General features: G+C 31.0%; 1 protein-coding gene across 1 annotated transcript; it reads right to left on the reverse strand.

Annotated features, from left to right (window-relative positions):
- Positions 1-842: 842 nt before the first annotated feature.
- LOC139513607 (uncharacterized) lies at positions 843-23,203 on the reverse strand. The gene is made up of 3 exons (XM_071302263.1): positions 22,898-23,203; positions 5,071-5,337; positions 843-3,757 (listed from the first exon to the last, which is right to left on the reverse strand). Exons 1-3 carry the CDS (start codon positions 22,962-22,964, stop codon positions 3,381-3,383), a joined length of 711 nt encoding a protein of 236 aa, XP_071158364.1. The 5' UTR covers positions 22,965-23,203; the 3' UTR covers positions 843-3,380.
- Positions 23,204-23,872: the final 669 nt, after the last annotated feature.

The raw sequence follows: 23,872 nt of genomic DNA on the forward strand, positions 1-23,872 counted from the left end.
CAACTGACAATTTCAATCAATGCATTCAATGTTGTATATGTTATTTCTGATAACGAAATGGGATTCCAAAGTCAAATTCGATCTTTTTTTTTTTTTTTTTTTTACGTTTAGACTTTATGGTCCTTGTTTGGTTAAAAGATATTGACACTTCATGTCATTTCTATGCAATTTATTGTATAAAAATAAGAAGATATCATATCATATGATTTACAATGAAACAGCTACTAGTATCAAACAGAAACCAAATGCTATATATGTCTGTCAAAATTGAGGTCACGTTCGATGTTGACAATTTATAATTCTTGATTGATTATAAACTGGTAGTACTCTATTCAGATTTTAGTTTAAAGTATTCCATTTGCTTCAATATCAATATATCAAGGAGACCTTCCAGTTTCGGTAGTATCCTTAATCTGAAGTTCAGTTGGATTTTTAAGATGCAAGCACTCACTGAAATGGGGTTATTGAGTGACAGGACATATATACATCTGAAAGTGAAAATAAAGAACTTGGCAAGATGATATTTTCTGATTGTTGAGAAGAATTATACTATATGAGTTCTGCTTCATATGAATATAAAAATAAGTCGATCAGTAGACATAGTAGATTTGCACAATTAGTACACATTGGAATACCGATTGTCTGTTGAAATATTTATCCCCCCAAACTCGATAAATATATTGTCGATCAATACGTCATGCATTTTGATGATATGTGTATTTGTTTTTGGAATCCGATCAGGTATCAATAAAGTAAGTTTTAAGTATAGTAAAATGTCTTTGATACAGATGTAATTTGCTTCATGTAATGTTTTTAAAATGGAATAAATAATACAAAAAAGATTTATTTAAGAATTCATTTTATTTATAAAAAAAATCCCCACTATCCCATCTCTTTTAATATACATTTTAAACAACAAAATACAACAGAAAACAATGATTGCAAAATACCGGCAAAATATAGATGAATAAATGGCACATTTAAATAGCTAAATTTATTATTTGAGTGTTTCTATTTTCACTTTCTAGATATAGTAACATGATTTTAGTTTAACTGTCAAATAAATGTAATGCATAAATGCATTTAATATTTACTTTCCATCGCAGAGAATTTACACGAAATTAATCGTTTGTTTTGTGGTGAGAAAATTTAATGAAAGTTCCGCACTGAGGTTGAAGACGAATTGAGATCGTTTGAAAAAGAAAATAAATATTGGTGAATACAAATGGTTTGATTATTTTGCTCATATTTTTTTTTAATAAAACTTATAAAATATAAATGTTTAAGTCAGTAACAGAGCACTCGTTCTATTGGAAAGTTGTTGAGCATAACTATGAAATGTTTTTTCTAGAAGCGATAAAATCGTCGATTACACAATAATCAATTGATCCTATTTTTTTGTACTACGAAAACTAGAGGTGTGGTTAAAATGTTGAAATGGATTTTTTCACATGATTTTATCAAAATTATAAGAAACTTGCTTAAAAGCCATTGCTTCATTGTAATTGTAATGCATACTAGTTTCTATTTAATTATAAAAAAAAATCCATTTTAAATACTTGGCGTTTTTATAAAAAATTAGTTTGAAATATTTTTATAAAAAAAATGTCAGTAGACTACAAAATTTATACCAACTGTATATCTTGACATTAACATCAAGATCGTACATCAAGGTTCAGCTAATCACATAACAGATTAATGTAAGCTTCAAGAACGATCACATTTGCGATTTGTAAAACATGTCTTGTTTTACTTAATGAACAACCATAAAGGTAAAACTTCCACTCAACAAAAAGAGGATTCTAAAGCTTTATTTGAAAATTTCTTCAAGTATAGTTTACGATTTGACTGAACCCAAGATGGCCATCTTGTGACATGTCTAAATAAGTTGAAAACTGATCGTCTGAAAATAGTACTAAAAAAAACGCCAAATTAAATAATAAAATGAATTAATGGTCATACATTTCAAATATTGTTAAATTCATATCATTAAATGGTTAAATCTAAACTTCATTTACAATTGATATTGGTGAAATATACAAACCGTTCGCACACTAAAAATGATTTACCTTAAAACAACATAAAATTATGAATGTGAAAACTATATTTCATCTTTTTAAATAACTCTGTAAATTTATGACAATAATGTGAAAATGTGCTATACAGATTCAGAAATGAATCATGCGCAATGATGACTAATAGTTACTTCCGTCCAGTGGAAGAGAGACATATAAAACCCTGAGATTATAAATTGTATTTTATAATGAGTGACGAAAGCGCTGCCTTTTTAAAATTTGAAGTTTCATGATAATTTTGGTCCAAAGAGTTATCTAAATATACAAAAGCTGATTTGTTTTTGGCAAAAACAGTATTGAGTTTTATTGTTAGTTTATTCAACAACTATCTGTATTTTCGGTTTTATCCTTCTTGAAGTTGACTTCGTTCTCTGCTTTAATGGGACTGTTGGCAACGTTTTAAAGTTGTTTAATGTCTTGTCAACTAAAATTTAGTATGTAAAAAACAGTACTAGTGTATATATTACATAACAATAGCAGAAGTGTCCAAAGTAAGACAACACATGTTGCTTAATGGAACATCAGCCATTCCCCATATACCTATTAGAAAGGAAATTATATCATATTTCACTTTTATTATTTATCTCACCAACTGTATTGATTATTAAGATGCACCAAACGCTATTCCTTATCATTTAAAAACATGTAGATTTATCACAGCATTTAACTTTCAATAACATTTAAATCAAATCTAGCACTTATCTTGCACATGTACAAGGCACTCACATATGTTTGTAAACTGTTTGTCTCATTTACCCATACACACACACACACACACACACAAACACAAACCTCTGCAACAATACATCCAAAAGTTATCCCATACAAATAGATTCACATATTCCAATGATATATAATTTGTCATTTGTGTTATTTTCCCCACAAACAAACACACACACGCGCGTTCATGTATATAAATAATATTCGCTCTTTCAATGCCATTTATCAAAAAATCATTTAAACATAAATATCTGTATATAACAGAAGAATTATAAACATGATAGGATATATGCATCCCTGAAAATTGGTCTTCAATTGTTTTTTTTGGTTTTTTTATCTAAGTCACGTGTTTTACAGATACTTGGCTAAATGTAAATTTCCGTTCAGTACCACGGTGTGAACAATTTGTATAATAATATGTACGGACGAAACGTAAGAAACCAAAATGGGAGAAATTGTATACTTATATGTACTTGTTATTGACTTGCATTAATAGTGATCTATATATCCAGTGCAGTTAATGTTTTGTCGTCTATCATTATTCAGAAGTTTTTGATAAATGGAAATAACGAAGAAGAAATAGATTTATAAAAATAATTTAGTTTCACTTCCGGAAGAAGATCGTTCACTGTCTGTACATCGGTTCAGTTTACATGATGGCGCACATTTTGAGTCTTTGCAACTGACATGATGACGTGGAATTGTCACTACCGGAGGATAAGGATATCGTTCATAATAGTCTCCTCTCCGCCGTAAAAGATACATCGCAAATATAATGAGGGCTAGAAGTACACACAGTCCTGCAACTGGAACTGCAATGTAGATAGGATTTATCATCCCAGAGCTTCCGTTTCCGGAATTTAAAACGGACTGAGGACAGTTTGTCTTTTCTGTTATTGTCTCTATTGGATGTTCATCCATATAATCGTTTTTATCTTCTTCTGATGTCAAAACTGGAAGATCTGAAAACAGAAAATGTATCCTTTATAATTGTTTTGTTCAAATTGATTTTTTTATAATATCGGATCAACTGTAAAATATGTGGTTTTCCAATATTATTTTTGTTCCTATTGTAAATCATTTTGGATTTGTTAAGTATTCAAGCGCATTTAAAACTACCAGGATAGCCAACCTTATGACGGTGGCCACTTAGTGGTAGAAGAAGACGTAGATGTATCGCCCCTGCAATCTGCTGTCATTAATTGTCAAGTGAATGAATGCATGTCATCAGGTTAAAATAGAATAGAAAAGTTTATTTAAGTCGGGAAACATTAAACAGAAGCTCATGTTAAACAACACCGTTTAAATAGTCCTGTCGAATGACATATTACAAATTTTCAAATGGTATCTCTCGAATGAAACTAGACATATAAGAATTTTAAGATCCAAAAGAACGCCCCGTCTATCAATCCTAATGTTTCATTTTAGTTGCACAAAGAAGATAGATAACACACACTTAAACAACCACATGCAGCGAATAATTCCAAAGCTTTTTAGAAAGCTAAACTTTTTTTTTAACTTGATGAATATGGCACGCCGTTATTATATTTATTCAATTTCGAGATATCTTATTTAGTTAAATAAGATATCTTATAAACTAATTGAGATATCTTAATAACAAAATGAGATATCTTTTATATTAATTGAGATATCTGATTTATTAAATAAGATATCTTATATATTAAATAAGATATCTTATTTAAAATATAAGATATCTTATTTAAAATATAAGATATCTCTATTAATTTATAAGATATCTTTTATATAGTTAATAACAGAGATATCTTATTTACTTAATAAGATATCTCCATAAGTTGATAAGATATCTCTATTAGTTTATAAGATATCTCTATTAATTAATAAGATATCTTATAAAGTATGTATTTAAAAGATATCTTTATAAAGAAGTAAGATATCTTATATACTTTATAAGATATCTTATTAATTAATAGAGATATCTTATTAACTTATAGAGATATCTTATTAACTTATAGAGATATCTTATAAACTAATAGAGATATCTTATAAACTAATAGAGATATCTTATTTACTTTCAAATTAAATAAGATATCTTATAAAAATTAAAGATATCTTAATACTTAATAAGATATCTTGTTAAATAAATAAGATATCTTCAAATTTGAATAAATATAAAAACGGCGTGCCATAGATGAATTCATATTTTTATAAAAGTCATTTATCAGCAATATTATTGTATATCTAAACGTTTACTAGTGTTTGTATAATTTTAACAGACGATGTAAATCTTACGTACCTTTATTTTGGGGAGGTGCCGTTGGTACAACACCTTTATTACAAAAGTCTTTGTCACGACAACAATGTAATACAGGCCAACCAGCCATTAATTTAGCTATCTTCTTCTTGTTTGGACGTTGATTTTCACATAGTAATGGTGTTTTTCTATCTATGCATCCTCTCTCTACAATATCGTTGGTCATCTGACTATAACACGAATGACTAGCTGTACATGTTCTCCTTCTCTCCGACAAACATTCATACGTTGAACATTCACATTCTAAACCTGTAAATTACAATTAAATTGTAAACAATTGGCATTGAATAAAGCAAATGCATTTAAAGCAGCACATGTATAAAGAAAATAACATAAATACCGAACTCCCAGGAAAATCAAAACGGAAACTCCCTTATCAAATGTCGAAATCAAAAGCTCAAACCCATCAAACGAATGAGAAACAACTGTCATATTCCTGACATGGTACAGGCATTGCCTTATGTCGAAAATGGTGGACTAAACATGGTTTTATAGCAAGATAAACCTCTCACTTGTATGACAGTCTATGCTCACATCATTAGCACTAAGTTTTGTATTAAGGTATTTTTTAAAACGAATTCGTATTCAGATGTTTATAAAACCGAATCAAGTTTGGCGTTTTATTTCACTTGTATCAAATGGTGTTTTGAATTAACGCCACGAAATGGATTAAGGGTAATAGTGTAGTATAATACTACAGAAATAACGAAGAAACTTTATTTTTCTGATGGTTTTTCAACTGAAAAACACATTTACAGTTTTGATTCAGACATATGCTTTACACATATTGACGAGACCATCAATGTATCAATAATTAAAAGAGGAAAATATCCTATCTTAGCAAGAAGTTGCTTTTTTGTTTCGTTCTTTACAGTGTTGGTGATGTCGAATATTCATCATAATATCCCAAAGGGTACAATAGCATAAAACATCAAATGGTATATGTTAGATGTTCTGTATTATTTGTTACATCAAAATCGAAATGAATAAAAAAATTACTCAGTATATTTTAACAATCTGCTATAGCGTAATTTTGAAAATCAGTGAATCAAGTCTTCCGAATCAAACATTTAAGGGTACCGTTATACACAGAATTTGAAATATTACTTCATGTGTTATTAGTTACATATTGAAAAAGCGTAATAGGTGGAAATATATAATGATGATCGTTCAAGTACCCAACAACACCATAAACAATACAAAGGAACCACTATTCTTTGAAACGAGTTACCGGCATAAAAATCAAGGCATTTTATTTGACCGAATTTAGTTCTAATATAACAATGATACCTTATCGTGCCTCTTAGTCGAGTTACAATCAATTTGACAAAATTAATCGCTACATTGCATGCAACAAAACGTGTACTTATAATGTAATTATTGCTTTGTCAATGATAAACAGATGCCAGATCACGTTACTACTAGATTGATTGTTGAATAACAAAATCTTCGGAAAACTTCAATCCGTGCGAAGTTTGGAGCTGAATGACAAGGTGGAGGAAAAATCTATTTAACGTTTTAATACGAGTATATTAGAATCAATAAGCTACAAGACAATTTTGTTGACAAATGTTTGTCACTGCGCATTTCACATTACTTTCTGGTATATAACGATATCTTCCGTGAATCAGGGTATTTGAACATTTAAACTATATTTCAAGTTAGAATTGCAATTTATTAAAATTGTATAGTATAATTCGTGGTTTTTTTCCCCAATTCCATTGTTTTACAGTTTGATTAACATACATATCCTGTGTTCCTGCTTCGCGTATTTAAGCAAAATGACACAGATCAGATTTCATTGTTGTACATACCTCGGAACAAAATCTTACATACGAGGAAGCAATGACGCCCTATGCTTATTTATGTATATAGATTAAACCAACTTTAGATATTTAATGTATGCGCTTAAAACAAAAAGTTGACATGATGTTTGATGTCATGATATGACTTAGTAATTAGGGAAGAATTGCAGTGTCAGAGATCACCCCCAGCTTTTGGTGGGGTTCGTGTTGCTTAGTCTTTAGTTTTCTATGTTGTGTACTATTGTTTGTCTGTTTGTCTCAGTTTTATTTTTTAGCCATGGCGTTGTCAGTTTTTTTTCAATCCATAAATTTGACTGTCCCTCTGGTATATTTCGCCCTTTTTTAAGATAAAAGGGGAGGGGTTCGAAGCCCAACCGTGACGTTGATCGGGAAAAAATGTTGTTATTAAAACCGTAAAAAAAAGGTATTTTAACCCTTTTTGACAATAACATCACTCCTTCCTCTGACCCTAGATCCGCCTCTGAATTGTTTTACACCTTTTTTATACATACTATCAGTAGACAAAATCTGAGCAGTTAAAAGTAAGTGCTGCTATTGTAAGTATTCTCGTCTGCTTGTCAAATTCACCAGTGATTCATAGCTTAACCTCGCTGTCACTGTTCAGTGGACATTGGTAAAAAGGCTAGTGTTATTAAGGACAATAAATGACCACTCGTGTCGCGGTCAAACGTCTTATACTGACAACAGGAATAGATTTAAGGATAGATATCATACACAAGTTTTAAAAAATGTCCTCCTTCGACATTTACTGGGCGTCTCATTGAGGTTCTAAAGGAAAACAGCGCTATACAAAGTGCCTCAGACTTAGCATATTAAAACACAAAATGGAGGCAACGAATATGTTCTTAATATAACAGAAGTATCTTATTAAGTTGCACTCTAGCGGATATATAATAAAGATGAAAAGTGTTCAGAAAATCTATGCATTATTTCTTTTAACTCTTGCAAAAATAACTTCATGTTATCACTAAAATTCAGAAATTATTTATTGTTTCTGCATGCACTTGTTATGTAATAGGTGAAGATTTATTGATAAATTAGCTTTTTATCTACTAGTACTTTATGATAATTACTTACATATGTGCATTATTTATAATTTGAAATATAATAAATTTCAATTAACTTGATAATTTTTCGTGCATTTGTCCGCCCATGAATCACACCCTTAAACTAACCATTCAACATTCTTCGGTGAATAACAAACAAAATTTTGGAAATCAAAATTAAAATAAAATAGTGGTATTAAAGACTCTTTTTCATTTCTTTTTTTGGGAAGCAATTTCTTAGTTTACAAAAATGCAATATAAAGCATGTTAAAGATAATGAAAACAGTTCTTAGGAATCTAAATTTACAAAAGAACGATTAAGATTGCTTTTTATTTTTACAGTTGGATATTAGGCACCATCTTTGTAATAAAGAATACCGTTTAATTTTTTTGTTAACATAAAGCTGTCATTAGTTTACATATAATATTGATATATGTGATGCACGTCCGGGAGTTCATGTGCCGCATTAGTTTACATATAATATTGATATATGTAATGCACGTCCGGAAGATCACGTGCTCACAAAATATTGTAATGCATTGAAGTCTGAGATTGAAGTGTCATAGAAGACTGAGAGTGTGTGTATTTGCTTGAAAGTGTGTATGCTGGTATTTATAAACTGTGTTTCAAAATTTATATTTCTTTTATCATAGACAATTTAATGTATACATCAAAATATCTTACATTTAAAGATAATTGTTTGTTTGATATATGTAGAGTAATTATATGTGTATATCGTTTGCAACGAATAAGAATGTGAACGAACATTTCAAACTTATTTTTGTAACAATTAAACTAAAAAACACCATTTTGGGGCTCTGTGTATCCAATATTCCGATACAATTTTGATAATTTCATTGAAACAAATTACATTGCGTCGTTAAATTAAAACTGAGTGCAATTTAAATTACGTACCACGTGTTTAAAAATCAAAAGATGAAAAAATTATCTCTATGATTTATCTTAAATAAATGTGTTTTTAATAGTCTTCGATATTTCATGTTGATTTTTTTTAGATAATTGTAAAAATCATTGCTTTACCATTTGATGAATACAGTATTTACAACTAAATTTAGACTGTAAACTTGCCGGTTCTAAGCCATTTAACTGGTTTGAAAATGCAATAAAATTATCTATCAAACAATTTGTACATTTAAACAAGACATTTACTTTTAGTTTGGATATTTTAATGCATTTGTATATATACAATGTAGCCTCACGTAAATATCAAATCAAACTGACTATTTTTTGCTCCAAATGCCCACTGAAAAATACATTTTCTGCTTTTTGCCTTTTTGTTTTGAGAATAAACAGACACATACACTTTAAGATTTTTTGAGTTTTTGCATTCAAAATATGTATGCGTATCTGCACAATCCTTAAATAAAATGAAATGCTAATTTACTTTAAGGAAATATTTGATCGCTTTTACAGTGTATCGGATTGATAAAATTTTAGTCTGCTGACAATTTGTTGTTCCATATTTTTATTTGAAAATTTGACATACTATTTGTTTAGATACAGATCTCGTCATATATTTAATACATTATTATATGTAAAAAAAATGTAATTATCAAAATTTACATAGAAAACATGTATATCATTTATCTAACTACCACCCGTACATTTCACCTTTGGTCTCCAAAAAGAATAAACTTTTTAATCTTCAATGACATAATCTAGTTGGCGCTTGTAATCTGGTCTGGGAGACGCATTAATTCGCTAAATCGCCAAATAACAATTTTATCAGTTCTTACCATCGATTTAACTTTTAAAATGTTGATTTGAAGTAAGAGGAAATTAAATAGACTTAAATGTAAAATGATCCATTTTAAAATTAATATTAAATTTCTATAGTAAGTAATGAACTTATATTGAAATGAAAATTACTCCGTTGTTTCGAAATTATAGGAAATTACAATATTTTTTTACAAGTTATGACAAATTGATTTTGCGAATATAATAGAATCTATACTTTCATTGCAGTAAATGGAATTTGGAGGTACTTTTTTAAATTTCAGATGAAAATTAGTATCCTACTTGACACGACAGCTGCATGTGTAGTCGCCAGAATGTGTTTGGGGTGAATGGTTATCAGTGATTATTCTCTAACCCTTTTCACCAGAAGACAGACTGACTACAGACCATAATTACTTCATTAGTGGAATCACGTCGTTATGTAAAAATGTTGGTTATTATGGAGGATGAAGCGTTCTTATTTCACAAGGCTTTCATTTAATCAATTCAAAATTACGGTTAACAAGGATGTGCACTACATCACAGCCACGTAGTAGTCAGGTTTCACAAAACCTTAACAGATACGACAAATTATACAAGTCTCAAATTTCAGATTTAATACTTATTAATTACTATAAAGACAAGATTAACAATTCAAAACTGAAAAGTTTTTTTTTTTATTTTGTATTTATTTTTTTCATTATAAATAAGTATATTTTAATATCGTCAAATTTGACCAAAAAAAATATTTGGTGTATATCTAATTAAAACTATTACATTTTCATGAGTATTATGAATTGTGTTCCAATACTTTTGCACACAACTGAGTGAATTCCTTTAAAGGAAGACATATAATGGTTGATGTTTTTGCTTATGATTTCCAGTGGCAATTATTTCGTGGATAGTTCACGACATAAACAATGTAGGCTTAGTCAAAGTCAAATTCTTAGTATAAAACAACCACTGAAATAAAAATAACTTTATAAAAAAATATGTTATCTTTTAGTAGAAGTTCCGATTTACTGTAATACATCTTGCGGTTTAAAACATATTTCACAAAATTGCGATTTTTTTTTCAAACTTGTTGAATCAAAGGAAACCCAAATGAATTAATGTGTATCTAAAAGATAATACATAACTTTACTTTCAACGGAATTTTGGTTTTTGTTAAGAATGTCCTCTTGTACATGTGTTTTCATACAGACCAAACAGTTGTCAATATCTGTAAAAAGTCTTGTTTTCAGTGAGCTATACCTTTAAGCGTTTACGATTTGTTCTTTTGCCTTGAAATAACCCATGGTATTGTTTGAATATCAAAGTATATACACACGAAGTTATGAAACTTAATTTTGAAGACTTTTTAGAAATGGCCCTGGTGTTAGAAACAATCAGTGATATTGCATTTACCTCTTTATGTAAAAAGGGCCAGTCGAAAAGTTGTTTTATATGCATCTTTATGATAGCTCAAACGTGTATGGTTGGATTTTTATCATAATTTAGAAAGTAAAATAAAGAAAGTTCAACACGTATAAACGACTAAGATGATCTATATGATAGCAATTTATAACACTACAAACATTATATATGTTTTCGCTCATAACTACCTGTACAGTGAATCAAAAGACATTCGACTTTATCCTTGTTAGAAATGATACATATCTCTATTTCATTAAATAATATTAAAAGAAACACCAGTTACCAGGAGGAAAATACTTAATCATACGTTCTACATTTTAAAGATTGTTCTATGCTATTAACCACGAGATATTTTTAAATCCTTTTAACATCAGAAACATTGCAAATGTTCACCTTTTCTCGCCTTCTGTTACTTTTGTACTTTATGATATTTGCCCAAGTGTAAAGTCCCCATTGGCTACTTTTAACTCCACACCGTGTAATGAATCATCTGTCATATGCAATATTATTTGCTTATTGATTGTACATAGATATGCACTTTCGAAAAGAGATCCCTCCAACTTATGTTTAGAATGACTTTAATATACAGATGGAGTGATCAAAGCAATTGGTTTTAATTCTTCAATTTCCAAAATAAAGTTTATCGCCATCTTACTCGTATTCCAATATGGACATCCTTCGCTCTAGACAACCTTTGACTTACATATAAGGTCAAACTCTGAGGAACTATCGGAACCTCAATTGATATATATGAATTGTAATGTCGGCTATCCACATTTTATCCACCCAATCGTTAATCAACTTAGCATTTCAGCTATCACAGCAAGCCTTGTCCAACACAGGCCATATGAAACTTTTCAGCACTTAGCGACAGGTCGATTATTTGTTTCCCTTTTCGTGACAATGATGGCATCTTTTTCATAATGTGCTTACTGGTGATTCTTGCAGTTTCGACAGGCTTTCTATGTTTTAAATGAACTGGAGGGATTGCACACACCTCAACGAAACCAAACCTATAACACATCTAAAAGGTAACTCTAAAACAGCTTTTAATAAAGGACAATTGTCTTTACAATATTTTATACCCCAAAAAGCCAAGAGTTTAGAAAAAAGTTAGGGAGACTGTCAAAGACATGTCATCTTACAAAATTCCCTAAAGCACCTAACATAAAGATTAATCTAAAGAAGACTCATTACGAGATTCTGACAGGCGAATGAACATTGGCTAAGCTTCTTCTGTAAGATCTAAATTTCCACGTTAAAGTTCAATTATTGGAATAAAATAAGTTGGTATTCTAAAATTTCACAACTTTTCTGTACTATCTTGTATTACTATCTGGAGCTAATTATAGTAATACGATATAGCTAATCATGATGACCGAGAAGGTATTAGGTTTGATAAATGGTGCCTTTTTGTTAAAACGTTTTTGTGTCAGGTCTTGTCTCATGGACATGTACCCACATTTCTGTTCATGTGAGATCACTGTTGAAATCGCATGCGCTTACATATTTTTTTTTAATGGAAAATCAAACAATTCAGCCAGAAAATAAAGGAAGATGAAAACAACAAACGTTACACGATTGGTGTTGTGTACGACATAACAGAACAGACGTGACTAGATTGGTGTTGTATACGACATAACAGAAAACAACAGACGTGACACGATTGGTGTTGTGTACGACATAACAGAAAACAACAGACGTGACACGATTGGTGTTGTGTACGACATAACAGAGAACAACAGACGTGACACGATTGGTGTTGTGTACGACATAACAGAGAACAACAGACGTGACACGATTGGTGTTGTGTACGACATAACAGAAAACAACAGACGTGACACGATTGGTGTTGTGTACGACATAACAGAGAACAACAGACGTGACACGATTGGTGTTGTGTACGACTTGGTGTTGTGTACGACATAACAGAAAACAACAGACGTGACACGATTGGTGTTGTGTACGACATAACAGAAAACAACAGACGTGACACGATTGGTGTTGTATACGACATAACAGAAAACAACAGACGTGACACGATTGGTGTTGTGTACGACATAACAGAGAACAACAGACGTGACACGATTGGTGTTGTATACGACAAAACAGAGAACAACAGACGTGACACGATTGGTGTTGTATACGACATAACAGAAAACAACAGACGTGACACGATTGGTGTTGTGTACGACATAACAGAAAACAACAGACGTGACACGATTGGTGTTGTGTACGACATAACAGAAAACAACAGACGTTACACACGATTGGTGTTGTATACGACGAAACATAGAATAGGACAATGAACACAAGCGAAAAGTTTCTAGATATTTTCAGAGGAAGACATATTTGTTTATTGCAGACTGTGGTGATCCTTCTGTTTTATATTACATCACGGTTCAAGAATAAAAATCATTAGAAACAATATATTCGTATACAAACTTTTATATGAGAGAATATAAAAATAGTTATGTTCTTTTTTTCTCAAATTGATATTTATGACAGGAAAGTGTCACGCTTTTACAGTATCTAAATCAACACGGGAAGCATGGTTTCACGAGTGCACGCGACAGACTGTGTTTTAATATTACCCTTCTCAACAATATCTTTCTTATCTTTATAACCCAATGTTGGCTTCAAACTTTTTTATCATAGCATGTTTACAAGTTGAATGAGGATAATAAAATATAGAATCTTTATGTTATGGAAAGATTAATGCTGTATGTTTCTCGATTTATTTTACATTATGGCAACCTGGTGAGAACAGAAAATAGAATTTTAAGATGTAAGGATACGAGACCATTCTGTAAAATGTCTTAGCCGGTTTAAAAAAAAAAATTAAAGTGGGTAGGGTTCTCAATTGTGTACCAGTCTGGAAAATAATTGAATGTTATTCGAAACCTTTATCTATATATATGTTAGACTCATATCGACGTCCGGCTTCTAATCGACGTCCGTTCTTCAAATCGACGGCCGTTTCTCAAATCGACGTCCAAATCTAACGTTACATTCTCAAATCGACGTCCAATATTTTGATACTCTCAAATCTGCTAATCGACGTCCAATGTGACGGTATGTATTGACAAAACTACGTCCGATTGGTTGTAGTCGTCTTTAATCAATGTCCAATATCAATAATTAATATAAAGTACTGGACATAATTGCTTACACTTATACATGTACATGTTTGTATGGTTTAAACATTTATACATAATTTCCATATAGATTTTTGTCAACCCGAAATAGGTATCATGCATATTAAAGATTATCTTGATAAAAAGTTAATCGAATCTGAATAGTGTGTCATTCCTATTCATGTTAATAAATGACATCCATGGAAGTGTATGTCAAGGAGAAAACAACCTAAAGACAAAGAAAACCACATTATTTTTAAATAGATCATATTTGTCACACATAATATGTTCAAAGGTCTAAAGATTTCAGTTGCTGTCAATTTTGTATTCTGTGTCCAACACGGACGTTGATTAGAGAAGCTAAAAATTGGACGTCGATTAGAGAAGCAAAAACATGGACGTCAATTCGCCGTTTCAGATTCTAATGCATTCTGGGTAATTTCATTGTTCGTACCCCAAAAAGAAAACAACGTCACGTCATTGGTTGAATTTTTAAAATTGTTTTGGACGTTGTTAGCCAATCACAGCGTTTTGGTGTACGCTTTTGAAAATATTACCCAGAATGCTTTATATTCTGAAACGGCGAATTAGATAAGCATAACAGTAAAATTGGCCGTCGATTTGGAATGTTATTTTATTGTGACGTCAGACTTGGACGTCGATTTGAGGAACAGACGTCGAATAGAGACCGGACGTCGATTTGAGGAACGGACGTCGAATAGAGACCGGACGACGTCGATCTGAGTCTTCATATATATAATTGTAGTCCAGGCTCAGAATGCAATAGTTCTTAAACATGGTGAGTTTCGCTATATTATAATCACTTTGACAGCAATACTTGACTGCTTCTATAAACTAACTGTTTTGCTGAGAAATCTGAATTTATTAAAGATGATAAACATACTTGATAAAGGTTTTGCTTTGGTTCTCCCAGACAAAGGACTAGCAAGATTTCTGTCTAGGACTAAAAGTGTTTTACTATTAATAATTCATCATCACTCTGCAGACACTGTTTCATTTTATGCTCTATCTAATCTCAAATGTAGAGAATTGATCCAAACAACTTTTTGTTTTACCCCAATAAAAAGTCTGTGATTTGTCTGGATTGTCAATCTACGTTACCATAATAGTCAATATGACTTATAAAATCATGGCTAAGTGTCTCAAAGTATTATTATGGCTTTGAACATGGAGACAATTAGTCTGAAACCAAAGAAAATCTAGATACTATATCGAAGCAAATATATGACAATGTGGGAATATTATCATTGCTGAAACAAATAAATGTAAAACTTCTGCGCGACACAATGATGCTACTTGACTTTGAACAGTGACAACTGTTAACCGAGAGAAGATAATGAACGTAAAACAGAGCTGTGCTTTTGAATTCGTTTTTGGTGAGTCTCTTGACACCAGCGTGGAATATATGCCGACTTTGCTAATCCGAGATAATTCAGTATGGACTAGTTCATAAGATGAAGCAATAATATACGAGGTCAAAGGAACAAAAATTATTTGAAAGCAGTGTGCAAAGGAAACTTTTGAGATTAAACATACTTCATTTGCAAAAATAATGCAAACGGATTAAGAAGCAAGTTGCACTTAACGGATTATTCATGTTTTAGTCTTTTCAATAGTTTTAAATTGAAGATTTCGCTTTGAATGGAATACAAAAAAAATAATATGTACTATTAATGCTACTACTCATTAACGACAATTTTTATTTTAACACAAGGCAAATTACATTGCCATCCAGACTGCCATCCAGTTAAACAAAGTACAACTTTATGAAGACAATGATGCATGATCATTTCCTATTTAAACTTTATCTTAATAATAGCTTCTTCACTGAACTCTTGCATAACATGATAAAAAGTAGATAAGAGTTTAAAATCATCAGAAAAGTTAAAACAAGTTTCTTATTAAGATTGCATTCCGTGTTTTATCAAGTCGATCAACATCGCAACACAGAAATGCAAAGTCAAACAAAATCTTCACAGAGTTTATGAAACTTCACAACTGATCTGGTTTTTGGGAAAGTTCGTGCTGAGTTTTGGAGTTTTAAAAATGCCACTGTCGTGATTGTGTATCTTGTACACATGTAAATCGACAGGACGCCACCTGAAAGGCAGGTAAATTTATGACAGATGTCGTTTAAGGTATACCAAAAGTGTTATCAGTATTTATGTTGTTGTGCTGAGTTGACCTGTAGTGTCAAACGTGTGAAGAAACCCAGAATAAATGTTGAATTATAGCTTAATATTAAATCAAACTCTTTATCTACCTCGATCAAGGTGTTAGGAAGGTTATATAACTGTTAAGTAACTGTCGATGTAGTTGTGTATCATAACCACAAAGGGGTCTAAAATCAAAATACAAAGTAACTTGAAAGTAATCTGCAGCCTCACGCAAACACATATATTGTGTTTTTATCTTTCCATCAGCAGGATTCTAGCTTGACTTCTTGAGACATCATCGACATCATCAGCCGCACTGTGTCTACCACCATAGACCACTCGGTGTTTTCTTCGTCTGATGACCTCACCGGTTTAATCTGATTGGTTGATTGCTGTTTGCAGCAACTGGTTTACGTCTAGTGGGTAGAAGGGAAAAGAAATTGGAATTTCACATCAATATGAGGGTATATGTGATAGGCCACCAACCGGATATTCTAATTCATAAAGCAAAACTGACAAAACTGACAATGCCATAGCAAGAAAACTAGGAAAAGACAAAACATGTATACACAAAACACAACAAAGAAACCAAAAGATTGAGGAACAAAAACATATCTAAAGAACATTATAGAATGAAAAGGTTATACTTGTCATACAGTTACACGCATATATTTGTAACTTTTCAATATTCATATGTCAACCGTTAGTCATGTTACTACAGACGAGAATTCATTATGTCTGGGAATATAAAAATAAATAATTGAATTGGATTGTTGTATGCTAAAACGTTCATTATTTTTTTAGATTAAAACAATGGATCGTGTTCGAATTCCCATTTCTAGTCGCATGGCACAGGATAGACACACAATAATTGAACTTTTTTTTTCTTGAAGAGGGTACTGGTCATAAAAAAAATCTGGTTCAGAGATTAGCAACAGTTTACATGTTAGCAAATCGTCATCAAATGAAATATGAAATGGATACTTTTTTCAAGTTGCAATAAAGAGTATATTTCAAATCACTGATCCTACAGTACAAATGGGGAAACTCAGATGCATGCCCTTCTTTTGTTTTTTTCTTTTTTCGGTTGCGGACAAAAAAGAGGAAAACGTATTAAATGCTGACATAGCGTAATGATAATTTATACATCTTCCGGCAAAGCTGAAAGCAATGATGCTGTCCACTCGTTACGTTATAACTGAACTTGAAAAATGTAATGTCTAATTAATTTACTTATATGTAATATCCTGAATACGTGTACACGAGTCGAGAGTGAAATAACTAAGCAAGGTTACATGTAGTATATTTTTTTTATACAACTACCGCATTTCTTTTAGCCTGTTCTTGCTACTGTGGCTTAACATGATGTTCTTCTTATGTTGTTAAAATACAAAGATCTTGTTAGACAAATCGCAATGCATGGCATCCAGTTTGCATCTCTATCATGTTTATATAAACTAACAGTGCAAGTTGATTATGGCAGAACGAAAGGTATCGTTGATAGAATGACAAATCGCCATGCCAAAACAAATATTTAAGTTATTAAGTTATGGTAAGTAGCATAAACAAAATATATAAGTGCACTAGTTCCATGGAGAAAACAAAGCACACAAAATGTGATGTTCTCAATCTTAATCGGCCTCACAAGCACTTGTCTCTGAAAAAATACTATAAACATATTAATAAATGATTTTTTTCAGAGACAAGTGCCTATGTGACACAGTGTGGATTGTCAGGTCTGTGACCAATCATATATAACTTGCGGTAATGTGGCGCTTCGATCTCAATGACGGTATACTAGCATGTGTTCGTCGACCATGAAGGGGTTGAAAAAATAAATACCACACCTTCCAGTATTCAAAAACATAAACTGTGTTCAATTGACTATAAAAAATGCAAATATTTTAAGCTAATGCTCGAAATATTTGTCATATTTTGATAAATGAACACTTTCTTTCTCCCTCTGGTAAAAATCGATCATGTGTTTATATCTTATGTTTTCTTTATATAACAGTTGTATGTAGGATAAAACTGAATTTATACCAAATTATCAAAAGCAAATGGAAACATAGAACCTTGGAAATATTTAGCATTGCATTCCTACCAAACACCGTCCTTTGTTTTAAAGTACACAATAACCTTGAGGTGATTGGATAATTTATGGTTGCCGAAAGCTTAAATGTGTTGTTGTTTCACAATATATCGTGTTATACTACTATGATGGTCAAAGGAAAGCAAACAAAATGTGTGCTTCATACTTTATTGCCTCAATTCGAACAAATAAAAAATGACTGTTCTCGAGTATTTTACCCAGTACGATGGCGTATTTATTGCCCTCTATTACCCCTCCAACATCAATGAACATTTTAAGTACACAAACAAGCATTTCCTCTCTACTTCGAGACAGAGTGAACATAACTTTCTTATAATTAAAAGCATGCGTTAAGAGAAAGCTAAGTGATAGGATAGATTCTTTCAAATGTGTAATATTGTCAGAGCTCATGTGACTATATATATAAACATGTTTGTTCACTTCATTTTGTTAAATCTTTATTATTTACAAATATGCTATGTGCTCTTTCTTTTTGTATTAGGGATACTATATCTTGTATAAATACTTCATATACCACTCAAGACAAGAGTACTGTAGTAAATTTGGTAAATACTGAGCCAGTATATTGACCGATCTGCAATACGGCGAAATCGACAGGTTGTTCGCCTTTTTTAAAAACCATATGGGATCAAGATAAATGTTTCACCACTGTGAAAAAGCTTATTATTTTTTAATGTAGCCTTTTATAGACCTAAATTCGACCAACTGCTGTGCAGAGCTTTACAAATCTGTATGCCTAACTAAATGTTTGTTTTTCTAGTAAGGTAAACGTTTTAAACGCATTGATCCGCCCTGCTATTGACATCGCAGTTTAAATTTCAATACATACAAGCGGGGATGAAAGACTGGATAAAGGGATTATAACATCACTTTAATATAAAGTCAACATTTAACTAGTAATTTGAGAATTATAGACAGTCTATCTTACTTTAATGTTTTCTTGTAGATTTTAAAAATGTATATCAATCTAATAAATAGTCCAGGTCAAAAAGGGAACATTTAGCCTCAGAAAAGGAAAAGTAGTTTAAATGATAAATGACTACCAAATATTATAATGACACTTACAAATTAAATGTTAAAAGGTTTTGATAATATTGTGAATAGAAATAGTGACATGATATCTGACGACCATCTCTTGGAAACAGACCATGTATTAGCTTTATACCTTCCTATGACATGTGACTTTGTACTTGCACAAACGGAATAAAACGAAAGAGGTCAAATAACTTCTTTTATATCAGTCCATTATTAGGAAAGATACATTAGCAAAATATGTACATGCATGGTTTATCTTTAAAAATAAAAAGGCAGAACATAATTGAGCTACTTTATATATGGTACAATACCATCTCTGTAAATTTAACATAGAAAGTCATGGTTTTCAGTATGAAAATGTAGAATAATAAAAAAAGATAAATGTATCAAACAAAGATGTGTCGACATTTAGATTTTATATTTAGTTGTCATTTTTCAAAATATCGACAGGTGTTAAGAACTAGAGATCAAAATAGCGCCATCAATCAGAAGCTTAAAGGAACATTACAACTTTATTTTACTATCATGTGACGTATGTTTTAATACTTTTACATTTCTTTTTCATATGTTTTGATTTACAACTTTAATGGCTCGTATAATGTTATGTAGATGTTTTAATTTAGTCACATTAAAAAGAAAATATCAAAATATCTCAAATTGATGTCTGATTACGAATATGACCCTCTTACACAGACATTTAAAAAAAATTATAAATGGAGAACGATTTTGTATAATTTGTTGGATAATTGCTGTGCGGATAATAAGCATCGACATGAAAGATTGGTAACAATACCTTAGAACACAGGGTACGAGTTCGAAAATAGGTTTTTACAGTGCAAATCCACGGTAAATATACTTTATCAGCAAAGTTCATCTATAATAAGAGGCAACGAACCGAGCTAGCGTGTTTCATTGTGTTTAGTAACTAGATTAGCGATCAAGAAACACTATTAATGTTTTAAAACCCACGTAGACTGGATTTGTACGATAAGTAAAATGAGGTATTCTGAAGGCTGGTAAAATTACAAAAGTAGAATTTCTTTGTTTGAAATGAATACCTTGTCTTGTAGTGAAATATAAACTGGAAGGTTTGCTCACACGTCGTTTTCTTGACATTTAATATTCCCATACAAGTATCTACCCATGTAGTTTGATATATTTATCCCCCTTAAATTGTTTTAAAACAAAACGAGAAATGTAATAAGCAACCAAAAAAAGTGAGGATCATATAACATAGAGCATAGGTCATATAAAATAATTGGAGAGTTCCTAAATTCTTATACTAAAGAGCGAGTGTGGATTCAACTTAGATAGTCGCATCTTAAAAAGGGGGGGGGGTGTTTCAATACTAGAAGTGTATCGTAGAGTACACACTATAGTACCATATCCCAAGTGAGAGAATGATTGTTTAGAGGGACAAATATAAAGAGGAGAAACCTCGATTTTATAAAATAGAACATAAATAAGATGCCCAAATCAAGAGAGGGGAACCAGTTCATTCATTTTATAATATAGAGCATGGTTTGGATCGCCAACCGAAAAGAGGTGAATCAGTTCATCGATTTTAAAATATTGAGCATGATTTCTTAGCAAAATCAAGTGGGGGGACATTTCATTCATTTTATAATATAGAGCATGGATATGATGGCCAAATAAAAAGAAGGAGACATTTTATTCATTTTTATTATAGAGATAATTGTTTACATGGCCAAATAAATATAGGGGGATTCAAATACGTTTATCATATAGAGCATGGGTTATAAGTTTAAGTTAAAAGTTGGGAACATTCATATGTATATTATATTGAGCATGGGTTGTTGGTCATGTTCTAGAAAGGGGGAAGAATTACACACTGGTTTTGTGCTATGGCACACGAGTTGGATGTACATATCCTCCCAAACATATATATCTATTCTATACAGAATTTTAGTCAATTCTGTTTCCAAATACATTTCATGCTCTTATTTTTTTATCTTTAATATATGTTTCTGAACAAGACTAATGACCTGGACTTCAAACGTCAGGTTTTACTGATAAATTCATATTTAAATAATTACATCTGTATAAATTAACTTGTGATTTGTTACAAAAGTATCTCAAAAACATGACTTTCTCTATATATAAACAACACTTCTAATAATATAGCCTGAGGAGTATCACACAGTTGGTAAACTCAATATTAAAAGAGAACCCCTATAAATAATACATATAAAATGCACAGCTCTTGTCTATATGTATCAGGGATAATTTTGTTTAAAATATTGGAAGAAACAAACTCCGACTCCAAAAACAGTGAATTGTTTAAAACTTGTAATACTTGGTCTTAATTATATACTGAGAATCAAGTTTCCCTTGAAAGTATATACCGAAATACAAAAAATAAAAAACTGTAGTGTTAATAAATGGTGAAAGCTTGTTTAAAGTTATGAGAATTTCAAAGGATTTATGCACTTTCATTTCTATTTTTTATGTTCCGTTTTATGACAAACCGTGTAATTTTTTCTTTATGATTGCGGCTGACGACGGCAGCATTTGTTTTCTCTAATGTATAGGTAAATTAGATTAGCTTACTGGCGTCTAAACCTCATTAACTTAATTCAGCCGACATTACCACGATCAAAGTATCAGGATATATTCTAATAAGTTTAATATTTTATTGCAAATAAATACACATTCATTGCATAGCATAGTTGAACGATGCTTTTGCTTAAGGGCTTGGCTCTGCTTGTTATCTATTTTAATAACTTCTGACAGAACGTCTTTTAGGAACTATCTTTACTGGTGTCTTATCATAAGAATTTTAATTAAAATATATGAAAAATCTTCAACTTGAATGTTCATGGATACTTATATTTTAATGGTTACTTTAATACATATTTAGATAAATCACGACTTATACTTGATATAAATATGAAAGAACTAAAAGGCTAACAATTTTAAAACCATTTAAAAAAAGGTTTAACAATTTTAAAACAATTTAGGCGACAGTGAAAATATTTCCCCTTCCTGTTTATAAAAATTCCAATATCACCACGAATGAAATAACGTTAAAAGCTCTTTATCATTGAGATATAATATACTTAATACAAAAATACACAAAACCACATATTTTATTCTCTATTTAACTTAAGCAAGTGAAGCACTGCTAAAAAAAATCTTATGGAAATGATGTTAAAAGCTTTCTGGTAAAATATATCAACAAAATTTGACATGTGGTGGAAACGCAATATTCTACTTGGCAACGTGCTTCATCGAGAAGTGGTGATGCGAGCAAACTGAACTCTTTAACGTGAATCAAACATCTAATTTATCGTAACTTACCTGTAATTAAGGAAAATAGTATACTATGAATACAGGTACAAATTAAGATTTTTAGCCACCAAATCATGGCGGTAAATAAATCCAATTAAAAAATCCAATGTTCATAAGATTTTACATTTATCCACAAGAAATATTAATGTAAAACACTCTCTTTGTTACGACTGACAACGTGTTGTTTTTGTGTGTTCATTCGGTTATTAAAGTGTTATGTTTTTTTCTGACTGACGGAGCGCCGTGTAATTTGAACTGGGAGGTCTTTAATCGACAGACGACAACCCGGTTTCCGGCGCGCTGATTGGTCGTGTGTTTATAACTCTCGAGTGGTTATGTTTACATATTAAACGAGACGAGGAAAATATGTATATTCTTTTCCAATATTGACAGATGAAACGCTAATTTGACATAATATGTCAACGAACAGAAACGATCATTTGGGAAATAAATAAATCATTTTTATTCGTTGTTATGGGAACACAATCAAATTTTTATTTCAAATTCATCAATTATTTTATCTTTTGGCAGTTTCTGTGATAGCAACAATTTTGAGAAACGCAGTAATAATTTTCCAATTCATCACGGGATAGTGCGATACTAGAAGTACACAGTTTCAATAAAGATTTGATGAATAAAATTATTCTTTATTAATCAAAATTTTGTTGTTTGATAGACATTTTTCCAATAAAGCGAAACATTAATGCAGTTTGTATCTTTTGATTTAATGGAAATCGATTTTGAAAGCATATATACATCATAACTGATGCCATTTATCATGTGCTTCAAATGTGTTGAAGGATAAACGGTGTTGTTTGCATTCTTTATCTTTGTACAAACTTATTTTAAAAGGCGGAAAATATAACATTTTTAATTAATAGTGCTGTCATCATACACAAAAGCATGCTTGCTTAATAATTTTACACTCACTCCTTACATAAGTAATCATTGTCGCTTTATTATTGCGTTTCGATAGACATGCTG

This window comes from Mytilus edulis, chromosome 2, assembly GCF_963676685.1.
Source record: "Mytilus edulis chromosome 2, xbMytEdul2.2, whole genome shotgun sequence".
Taxonomy (NCBI): domain Eukaryota; kingdom Metazoa; phylum Mollusca; class Bivalvia; order Mytilida; family Mytilidae; genus Mytilus; species Mytilus edulis.

What these genes read in the sequence shown, in the direction of transcription:
- LOC139513607 (XM_071302263.1), bottom strand. Translation starts at nt 22,964, where the DNA reads ATGATTTGGTGGCTAAAAATCTTAATTTGTACCTGTATTCATAGTATA. An exon ending in ACTATTTTCCTTAATTACAG is followed by an intron (nt 5,338 to 22,897) that starts GTAAGTTACGAT and finishes TGTAATTTACAG; the next exon opens with GTTTAGAATGTGAATGTTCA. An exon ending in GGCACCTCCCCAAAATAAAG is followed by an intron (nt 3,758 to 5,070) that starts GTACGTAAGATT and finishes TTCTGTTTTCAG; the next exon opens with ATCTTCCAGTTTTGACATCA.